General features: G+C 42.5%; 1 protein-coding gene across 1 annotated transcript; it reads left to right on the forward strand.

Moving 5' to 3' along the window:
- Positions 1 to 91: 91 nt before the first annotated feature.
- On the forward strand, positions 92 to 11,039 carry TIGAR (TP53 induced glycolysis regulatory phosphatase). Its single transcript, XM_081958036.1, has 6 exons — positions 92 to 212; positions 5,480 to 5,517; positions 6,683 to 6,804; positions 7,362 to 7,439; positions 8,634 to 8,744; positions 10,427 to 11,039. Exons 1-6 carry the CDS (start codon positions 142 to 144, stop codon positions 10,859 to 10,861), a joined length of 855 nt encoding a protein of 284 aa, XP_081814162.1. The 5' UTR covers positions 92 to 141; the 3' UTR covers positions 10,862 to 11,039.

Raw genomic sequence — 11,039 nt, forward strand, 5'->3', positions numbered from 1 at the left:
TCCCCACCCCGACTCGATGATGCCGGAGGAAGGCGGGGACCTCGTCCGGAGGGTTCGTCCTCACCGCCCCACCCCACCCGTCCTCTTCTCGCGAGACTTCACCCGACCACACCATTGGCCCGGCGGCGGCGGCGCACCGGCATGACGTCATCCGTGCGGGCGGCATCGACAGCGAGAGGCATGGCCGCTTTCGGTTTAACGGTCATCCGGCAGTGAGTATCTTGGCCCTGGGGGAGGGGGGAGCTGCTATGCGGGGCCGCGGAAGGAATAGGGCCGTCGCGGGGTTCATCCTCCTTCGCGGCTCTTCCGCCGGGCCCTGTGGGTGGTGTACGGGCGCAGGGCACGAGGGAAGAGGGCGACCCAAGGCCGCTAAAGAAGCCCTGAGCCCCGGGGTGGCTGTTACCTCGAGGCTGATCCTCCCAGAGGGACGACAGCGGCTGCCTTGAGTAATCTAGCCGGGTTTGGCCTAGTGGTTAAAGCACCAGGCTGGATAAGCAGGAGATCCGTGAGTTCAAGTCCCACCTTAGCCAGTGTAAGGTTTGAGAATACTGTTGAGACCCGTAGAAGTTTGAGAATACATCCAAGTCACAATGAGCCAAAAATGAGGCTTAAACGGAGGCTTGAATAACAATCAGCGTTTAATCTTTGATCAAAGTTTAAAGACATATGATGGCCAGTTCCCAACATCATACCCCAAAGATGTGCAGGGAAGAACTTCACTTCAGAGAAGGTGTTAACTCCCTTTTTTCTTATAAAAGAGTTTTTATTTTTAAAACAAACATACACAAATAAAACATAAAAGCATCTTCCAGTTACATCCAGCGTGTGGGTTGGTAACCCACACCCTGGATGAAACTTTTGTGCATCCTCTCCATATTCCTCGCTTACAATTTATATAAAATCTCATATTATCAATCTAATATATATGTATACATTATTATCATTGTTAATCATTCATTTGACTATAACATTCCTTCATTTTATACGATATATTCCAAATTTTGAATTAATTTATATTATAACAATTCATTACATCCTCCTAAATCCATCCAATAGTAATACATCTTTATATTATATTCTGTGTCAGTTCCATTATCTTTGTATTGTAAAATTCTCTTATCATATTTCATTTCAATGGTGGTGTTTTTTTGGCTAACCATTGATAGAATAAATCCCATATCTTATAAAAAAATGTATCTTCTTGTTCTCTAATTTCAAATGTCAATCTGCTCATTTCGGCACATTCCATTATTTTCTGAATGACTTCCTCCTGCGTTGGTGTTTTCTCATTTTTCCAATTTTTAGCAAATATGATTCTAGCCACTGTTAACACATTTACAATCAAATATTTCAATTCTCTACTATATGTTTCCGGTAAAATGTATTAACTCTCTTTTTATACTGCTAGAAATATTATAAACATCAGTAAAATCTCCCAATCCTGGCCTCTTTGATTTGTTTATCCTCTGGACAGGATAGAGTATCTTAATTATCCCCTTCAGCTATATTTCCTTATCTCTCTCAGTTGATCACTTAGCTTCTCAGGGAGATCAAATGGTGCCAGCTTTACAGCTCCTTTCCGGCATAGCTAGACATTTACTCTTAGACATTTACCTGGAATTGTGATACACCTTAATTCCAATGGTTGCCCTTACATATGTTAAAGTTCCTCAAACGACTTCTGATGGTCTTCAGTAGCTAACTTGAAAGCATACAGAAGGATCTTGACAAACTTGAACATTGGGCACTATCTAATAAAATGAAATTCAGTGGTGAAAAGAGTAAGGTTCTACATTTAGGCAACAAAAACGGAATGCACAGGTACAGTATAGGTGATACCATACTCAGTAGTAGTAACTGTGAAAGGGATCTTGGAGTCCTAGTGGACAACCATTTAAATATGAGCCAGCAGTGTGCAGCAGCTGCCAAAAAAGCCAACACAGTTCTAGGCTGCATCAACAGAGGGATAGAATCAAGATCACGTGAAGTGTTAATACCACTTTATAATGCCTTGGTAAGGCCACACTTGGAATACTGCATTCAGTTCTGGTCGCCACGATGTAAAAAAGATGTGGAGACTCTAGAAAGAGTGCAGAGAAGAGCAACAAAGATGATTAGGGGACTGGAGACTAAAACATATGAAGAACGGTTGCAGGAACTGGGTATGTTTAGCTTAAGAGAAAGAAGGACTAGGGGAGACATGATAGCATTATTCCAATATCTCAGAGGTTGCCACAAAGAAGAGGGAGTCAAACTATTCTCCAAAGCACCTGAGGGTAGAACAAGAAGCAATGGGTGGAAACTAATCAAGGAGAGAAGCAACTTAGAACTGAGGAGAAATTTCCTGACAGTGAGAACAATTAATCAGTGGAACAGCTTGCCTCCAGAAGTTGTGAATGCCCCAACACTGGAAGTCTTTAAGAAGATGTTGGATAGCCATTTGTCTGGAACGGTATAGGGTTTCCTGCCTAGGCAGGGGGTTGGACTAGAAGACCTCCAAGGTCCCTTCCAACTCTACTATTGTATTGTATTGTATTGTATTGTATTATTGTATTATTGTATTGCATCTCCATCACTTCAGGAGGCATTAATATCAGCAGAATCCCTTATCATTCCTGAATGCCTGGTAAAAGCCTATTACCAGTGCATCTTTTGCTCAGGATAGGTAATCTATATTTTATATACTGTATCAAGTCAGACCATGTCACATGGTGATTCCAGGAAACTTAGGAAAAAAACCTTTAAGGTCTTAGTTCTCCTATAAATATGTAGGCTTACCTAAGACTGTCTTAGCCCTCCTGGATCAGCTAACCATGTAAGTCAAACCACTCACATCCACCTCATGGATTTTGGGGGACGGGTAGGGCACCGGCTTCCTTCTAGCTCAGTCTGTCCCCGATTTCTGCTAAGTTTATGAATGAACTTCATTTTAAGCCAGATTCAAGACTGAAAATAATAATGCAGCAATTTCAGTTGTTCCACTGAAACAAATGTGGAGTAACCCTCCTCATTCCAGAATACAATATCTCCGAAGTATTATCCCCTTCAGCAGTACCTTAGTGTACGTATGCCTCCAGTAACTATTCCTCAACTGAACTATTCTGAGAATCCTTGATTTGGAAAGAGCATTTCAATGCATAAATTCAGATTGGGGTATCTCCTGAAGATTGTTGTCCTGCATTTCTTTTGAATATGGCTAGTAAAGTAATAATATCTTCCTCTGGAAGAAGTTACGTTCTCAGCTGCTCTTAGCAGTAGGAAGATTTTCCTGGCATACAAGCAGTCTCTTCCTTTATGTAACTTCATTCCAGGTTCTATACTCTGTGATGACAGAGAATTGTCTGTAGTACCCTTGAAAAATCCTGAGTGATTGTTTTCTCAAGTCTAACATAACCACTTTTCTTAGTCTCTCCTTGTTGTGTTTCTCTGCCCCCCCCCTCTAGTTTTCCTGAATTTGGTGTTTAGAACTAAGTGCAGTAGTGTAGCCCCCTTATCAGTTTATAAAACAATGACTACGCTTGCCCATTATTTCCATTTGTAAAAAGGCTTCTTTTGAAGCTGCTTTTTAAAAAGCCATTTCCACACTGCTAACTTCCACAAAATTTATGACAGTCTTTTTACCTATAGTATTACCACACCAGGAATCACCCATCCTGCAGGGCATTCGTGTTAAAAAAAATTCCGTTTCTAGGGTATTAGCTGTGTTATGTCCAGTTTTGTGACAGCTGTGTTCTTGTTAAGCTTTTGGGAAGAATTCCTAGTCCTTGGGAAACCTGATTATTCTGGATTTTGAATTATGTAAATTACCCTGTGTAAATTCACTCCCTCTACTTAATCATCTCTGTGAAATATATTATAAAGTGAAGCCTGAAGATTGAAATAGAGGTTGCAGATCCTGCATTTGCTCCAAGTCTACATTAGGATTTCATTGTGTCTCTTTTAAGAGCAAACAACCTTTAAAGTGTAAATAATGGCCTCTAAAAGCACACAGTGATGCTAATAAAAACTACTGGACCAAAATCTTTGGCATTTTCTTCCCCTCAAGCATAGTAAGCACTTCATTTGGCTTTTTGAGTTGTTAAAAATATGAGAAACTCTGCTGTTCCAGAATGCAGTTTTGCTTATTTTCCATAATTATGTAGAAATGCTGCTGAATACTGCAGAGACTGCCAACGATAAAAAATAGTTTATAGCATCTTATATTGAAAGCAGTAAACTTCCTTCCAAAGCTACCATCTTGCAAGGCTGAGGAAAATTCTAATGTGTTAAAAGAGCTTCAAAATTATGTTCTTGTAATTGCGGGTTTTTAAATCCAACAGCAGTGAGAATGAAAAGGACAGTTGTGATTTTTTTTTTCTCAAGCATTAAGTGCGTTTTCTAAACTAAGTGTTACAATTTGATGTGAACCTTGCAAAACTTACTTTGCTTGGGCAATTGATTATTTTGACGGTTGTATCAAATTGTTTAGTGAAGCACAAGAAAAAAAATCCAGACTTAATCTGAAATTTGGATTTCAACTGGCTTAATATCAGTACAAGCAAAAGGTTAGCTACTGACCATCTCTTCCATCTATTGAATTCTGATGGAGAAAGACAGGAATAATTAACACTAAAAGCTAAGTATGTGTCTCTCAGCCAGAGTTAACCTGGGTTGCTTCATCTTCTCTAATGAAATTGTCTATTGTTAAATTCAGTATTGATTGCTTTAATTGGGTTGTCTGTTTTCTTGTTTATAGCTCTATACATTTATACATCAGTCTTCTTAATAAACATAATCTGCTTTTCATTAGTATTAATGACAAATAGAATAGAATAGAAGTTGGAAGGGACCTTGTAGGGCATCTAGTCCAACCCTTCCCCCCCCATCCCCCAAACAGGAGACCCTACATCATTTCTGACAAATGGCAGTCCAGTCTCTTCTTGAAAGCCTCCAGGGATGAAGCTCCCACAACTTCTGAAGGCAACTTCTGTTCCATTGGTTGGTTGGCATTGATGCTGGCAGGCCTTGGTAATTCCAGTTTTGCCCCTTGATCATATAACACTTCCTCACTGATCATATAACACTGCATCTAACCCAAATACAGATTTCAAGCCAATCTTTTCCAGCTAGGAAAATGATTAGGTTTTCACTGCTTAATCTCTCACAATTCTCCTAGTCGTTTTAGTGACGTGCATCCCTGCAATGAAGTCAGGGTTAAGGAGTCATTGGTAGATGCCTGGAGCGATGCCCGGGCCTCAAGAGAGGGCAGGGAACATGCGCCAGTGCCTCTTCGTTACACAGTAAGCATCCCCACTAGCAACGTTGGTGTCTGCGCGTGTAACAAAAATGTGCGTTTCGTTAGCAGGGAAAGACTGGGATAAGTGAGTCAGTGCTGTAAGAGCCAAGTCACATTATAAATTCCTGGCTAAAGGTTCTCAGCCAGGATTGGTTTTTCTCCTGTTTTAACTTGTTGGTTTCTCTTTGTTTTTTTCCCCCACAGTGGACAAACAAGATACAACAAAGAGAAGATAATGCAAGGTTTGTCTCTCCTGGTGGTTATTAAATCACAGAGCCCTTTGCTTTTATTTGTATATTGAATAGTGGTTTTGTCCAGTTATTGCAGGTAGTCCTCGACTTGCAACTGTTCATTTAGTGACCGTTCAAAGTTACAAAAGGCACTGGGGGGGGGAAAATGACTGGTGACCATTTTTTCACGCTTAACGCCTGTTGCAGCATTCCCACGGTCACATGATCAAACCAGTGCTTGGCAACTGGCATGTATTTATGATGGTTGCAACTGTCCCGGGGGGGGGTGGGTGGGTCATGTGATCAACTTCTGCGACCTTCCTACAAGCGGAGTTCCTGCAGCGATTCGCTTAAGCCAGGGGTGTCCAAACTTGGGAACTTTAAGACTTGTGGACTTCAATTCCCAGAATTCCCCAGCCAGCCATGCTGGCTGGGGAATTCTGGGAGTTGAAGTCCACAAGTCTTAAAGTTCCCAAGTTTGGACACCCCTGGCTTAAGGGCTGTGGCAAGAAAGGTCATAAAATTGGGCAGTTGTCTCACTTAGAAACGTCGGGCTCGGTTGTGGTCGTAAGTCGAGGGCTACCTGTACCATGTATATCCGAAGACAGCTAGAAGCAACCACAGGAGCCCGAAAGTGGACTTTCAGGCTTCCGCAATGTGAAGAAGGGGGCTTCATGGAGGCTTTCACACGCTCCAAAGCACCGCTTTTGAAGTTTCCCTGGGTTGGTGGTGTCCCAGATGGTGACAGATCGGACATCTGCCAGGAGAACAGATTCCCCTGACCCCTCAGTTTTCTGCGTGACTTCAACCCAGGGTGGATAAAAATGGATGATTATTTTTTTTTAAAAAAATCAGATTTTTTTTTTAAATTGAAATCGGATTATTCTTTTAAACAAATTTATTTTAATAAAATGCTTTTGGAGTGTAAAAATCTAATCTAAAGATAGTTTTCTGTTTAAGATGCATTAATAATTTAGTTTATTCAGCATGAAACGGAGCTCAGTTGGCAGCATGAGAGGCTGTTCTTGTTGACTTTCAGAAGTGGCCCGAACTATTTTAGGAGGGGGCCCCCTTTGTAGGTGAATGCTTGTCCCTCATCTTTGGAGAGTACCAACTGATGAGGGCTAAAACATGCTTTTCCTAACTGTTGGACGTATTCCTATGGTGGCTCTTGCAGGTCAGGGCCTGGACGAGCCACTCTCAGACACTGGGTTCAAGCAAGCCAATGCAGCTGGGATGTATCTCCGTCATATCAGATTTACTCACGTCTTCACCAGTGACCTGATTCGGGCAAAGCAGGCAAGTATCTTGTAGATGAAAGTGTGCACAGAAAATATTTTGACTTGTTGGGAGACATAAAAATTTAATAAATGGTCAGAATACTCTACAAGCCTCCTAAAAGCTATGCAGTCCTTTTTTTGGCATAAAACAGGCCATTTTCCTCCTGTCCTCAGGAGCACTTTGTAGGCCTCTCAAAATCTCTGCATGCCCCGTTTTTCACAGAAAATGAGGCGTGCAGAGGGTTTGAGAAGTCTGCAGAGTGCAAAAACTTTTTTTTTTTAATTTACCTCTTCAAAATCTTGGTGCGTCTTATAGTCCAAAAAGTACGGTAACAACTGTGGTAGGAAAGGTCGTACAAAGGGGCGAAACTCACTTAACAAGTGTCTCACTAAACAACAGAAAGATTGGGCTTAATTGTGGACATAAGTTGAGGGTTACTTGTATTTCCATTAAAAAAAAAATTGTAAACCACCCAAGAGATATTAAGGAGTCGGCCTTGACATCTGGAAATAAATGCAACTTTAAAAAAAATGTAAAATAATAATCTTTTTCAACATTCATTTTTAACATTTCAGACCACGGCTTCAATTCTTAGAAATAGCCAGCACTGCAAAGAGATTCCTGTAAAATGTGACCCTCGCCTTCGAGAACGGGTAAGTATTTCCTTGCCCCCTGGAGACGATCAATGCCAGATTCCCATGGCACTGGCACCTGGGACTCTGCAGGGCAGAGTTGCTGGGCCATGGTGCAGATTTCATAAAAACTGAGTAGAATGGATGTCTGATCACTCTGTTTTGATTGGCTGCCTGGTCCCAAAGGTACTTTTTCAAGTGGCAACTGGGCTTTCTGATTTTTTTTTTCTCCTCTGAAAACGTTTCGCTTCTCATCCAAGAAGCTGCTTCAGCTCTGACTGGATGGTGGGGAACGGAAGGATTTATACTCCTTGCAGACAGCTGGTCATCTGCATCCTTTTGGAGAGTTGTCGAGGCCACCTGGAGTTTTGTCTGTGTCCTCAGAGTCTCACCTGAGTGGTGCAAATGGGTGTGGAGCCTTTTTGGAACTGCTGAAAGGACTGTGCAGTAGACTGGAGATAGATGATGTCGTATCCTTTCCCCTCCATTGAGAGAGGGCCATTCAATTTTGAAATAGGTGGCCTCTTTGACCCCTCTTTCAAACCAGTGGTCCTCTCTGTCCAAAATGTGGACTTTGCTGTCTTCAAAAGACTTGCTTGTATAGGACTTTTAATTTTTGATTCCGGGGGGGTGGGGTGGGGCATCCCAGAGTTTGCTGAAGGATGGGTAGGTGTATCAGTGTTGTAAACAAATTAATTAATTTGTCATCAAAATAAACTTCTGGCTCAACCAACCTCTGCTCGTTACCTGCCCTGGGAGATGTTTACTAATGAACGGAAGTGATAGAGAGCAATATTAAATGATTATTTTTATCACAACTCCCCCAGTCTTTTTAGTTGCAGACGGGAAACGAGGAGGGGGCTGGGATTGCAAGAAGGCCGATTCTGATCAGACATGAGAATGGTGGACAAGCAGTTCCAGGATCTGCTTCAGGAAAGCTACCATATTTTTCGGAGTATAAGACGCACCTTTTCCCCCCAGTGCATCTGAATACAGAGGGTTTGGGTAGCCTGCAGAGTGCAAAACCTTTTTTAAAAAATGGACCTCTTCAAAATCTGGGTGGGTCTTATACTCCGAAAAATACGGTACTTTGCTTCGGTCCTTCTGCAAAGGAGAAGGGAAATGTGTCTGCAGCAGACTGCCTTTCAACGTGGGAATGCTTGTTGCATCCTTGCCGCCACCCTCACCGCATAATTCTCTCTCCTGTCTTGACAGAACTATGGAGTGGCGGAAGGGAGGCCTCTCAGTGATCTTAAGGCCATGGCCAAGGAAGCTGGGGAGTCGTATCTCTCTTTCACACCGGCTGGAGGAGAAACCCTGGATGAAGTAAGGATTCTGTTGGGGTTTGTGAACTGTTGGGAAGCGTCTGACTGACAGCCTTTATGCACTTGTGAATGGCTGAGAGGGCTAACTCCCCAGAGCAGCGAAGGTCTCGCTAAAATATCTCCCATCAGGCAGAGAAGAGACTCAGGCTGAACTGCAGAAGAATAGCAGCAAAGGAAAAGGCAGCTAAGATGCCTATGCACTTGCACATCCGTAGTAGGTAGATATGTGTACAAACCTTTTTGACAGGTGTCAGTCATAAGTCATTCATATACGCACAATTTGCAGGTACAAGTGCAAGAGGTTCACACCTCCTCCTTGATGGATATGCACACTGTACCCACAAGTACATCTTTAACATTCTTTACACCAGTAGCCATAGCAGCCACATCTCTCTCTCTCGCACATAGAATAGAATTCTTTATTGGCCAAGTGTGATTGGGCACACAAGGAATTTGTCTTTGGTGCATTGCTCTCAGTGTACATCAAGAAGTAAAAAAAATACATTCATCAAGAATCATAAGATCATTCATCAAAGCAAAAAAAAAACGCCATAAAGCGAGGCAAAACTTGCTTAGTGACAGAAATTTGGGGCTTAATGTGGTCATTCATCAAAGCAAAAAAAGGCCATAAAGCGAGGCAAAACTTGCTTAGTGACAGAAATTTGGGGCTTAATGTGGTCATTCATCAAAGCAAAAAAAGGCCATAAAGTGAGGCAAAGTTTGCTTAGTGACAGAAATTTGGGGCTTATTATGGTCATTCATCAAGGTCTACCTGTACTCCTCACTTGGTTCTGTAGATCTCTTACAGGCCTTCGGTACCATTGATGACTATAGTAGACGGGGATTAATGCTCACAGTAGAATTAATCCTTTGGTTCTACTCCGACCTCAGTGGACACTTCTAATCACAGGTTGAGGGAGGAGAACCTGCCTCATGGAAGGACAAGAATAGGAAATGCTGAGGGGGTCACAGTGGATGAATATGTACCAAGGCCTTGGAAAGTTCAAGTTTACGTCCACAAATGTGGAAAACAGAGTCATTAAGCCAAGTTTGTGGGAAGTTCACAGGAACCATTCACAGAGAGAGACAGAGACACACAGAGAGAGAGACACACAGAGAGAGAAAGAGACACAGAGATTAAGAGAGGGGTGGGGATTTCAGAGTTCACCTTAATAAAAAAACAACTGTCATAGTTTGTTGCAGAAATCAAATCCAGAAAGCACACACAGGTAACTGATGTAGCAGAATTCATTAACTTCCCTTTATATACATATTAACACATAAGTCATATACAATACCAATGACTGGTTCTTCCAGTGTGGTAGAGAGTACAAGCAAAACACACAAGCAGAGGAGAGAACAGTTTTTGGTTTCAGTTCAGAGCTCAGAAACTAGTTCTAGCTTTAGTACAGACTCGGAGCTATAGTATTAAGCCACGCCCAGGCTCCTTGCTGTCTCCTTTTTTGCTCACACAGCAAATACTGTTTCAGTTTCCAAACAGCCCTCATTGGCTGACTTAGTTGCTGTGCCTATTCATTGGCTGACCTTGTTACCATGTTCTATACCAGCCAGTCCCCAATGGCCGACCTGTTGCCATGTCACATCCCAGTTCACGTACAATACACACTGACAAAAATACAAATTTGCAAAGCTTCTCATCTGATTTTTCTCTCTCCCTTCAAGGTAAAAGCCCGTGTCAAGGATTTCTTTGAATACCTTTGCACTCTGGTTATCCAGGAGGCATGTCTAGACAAACAAGAGACAGGAGAAAATGCAGAAATGGCAGAAGGAAGTTCTCCCACTTCGTTGGCAAACCACCACGGTGAACCGAAATCCGATTCTAATTCCGAAGGAGCTTCAGGAGGAAGACTGGTAGCCAACATCCTAGTTGTGAGTCATGGGGCATACATGAGGAACTGGATTGGCTATTTCATCTCCGACCTGCAGTGTAGTTTGCCAGCCACGTCGACAAAGGCTGAATTGTCCTCGGTGACTCCCAATACCGGGATTAGCCGCTTCGTTGTAAAACTGGAAGTGGGAGAGTGCGTCCTTCCGCCTAAAATCCGCTGCCTTTCTCTCAATAGAAGCGATCACTTGCGTGACATGGGTGACAGCTGAAAGCACGCAGCTGTACCGCGCTTAACCCCAACGGGAATTATTTATGCCCCGTGTGGAATCGCCATATTATCTTTTCAATTATATTTGAAAACATAGCATGTTGGAAAGAATTATCTGCTAAGGAATTTAAGCTTTCATTTTGCTTCCATCTTTCTTGACCGGTTCGCCCTTGCTGGGG

This window comes from Natrix helvetica (assembly GCF_964273705.1).
Source record: "Natrix helvetica genome assembly, chromosome: 6".
Classification (NCBI taxonomy): domain Eukaryota; kingdom Metazoa; phylum Chordata; class Lepidosauria; order Squamata; family Natricidae; genus Natrix; species Natrix helvetica.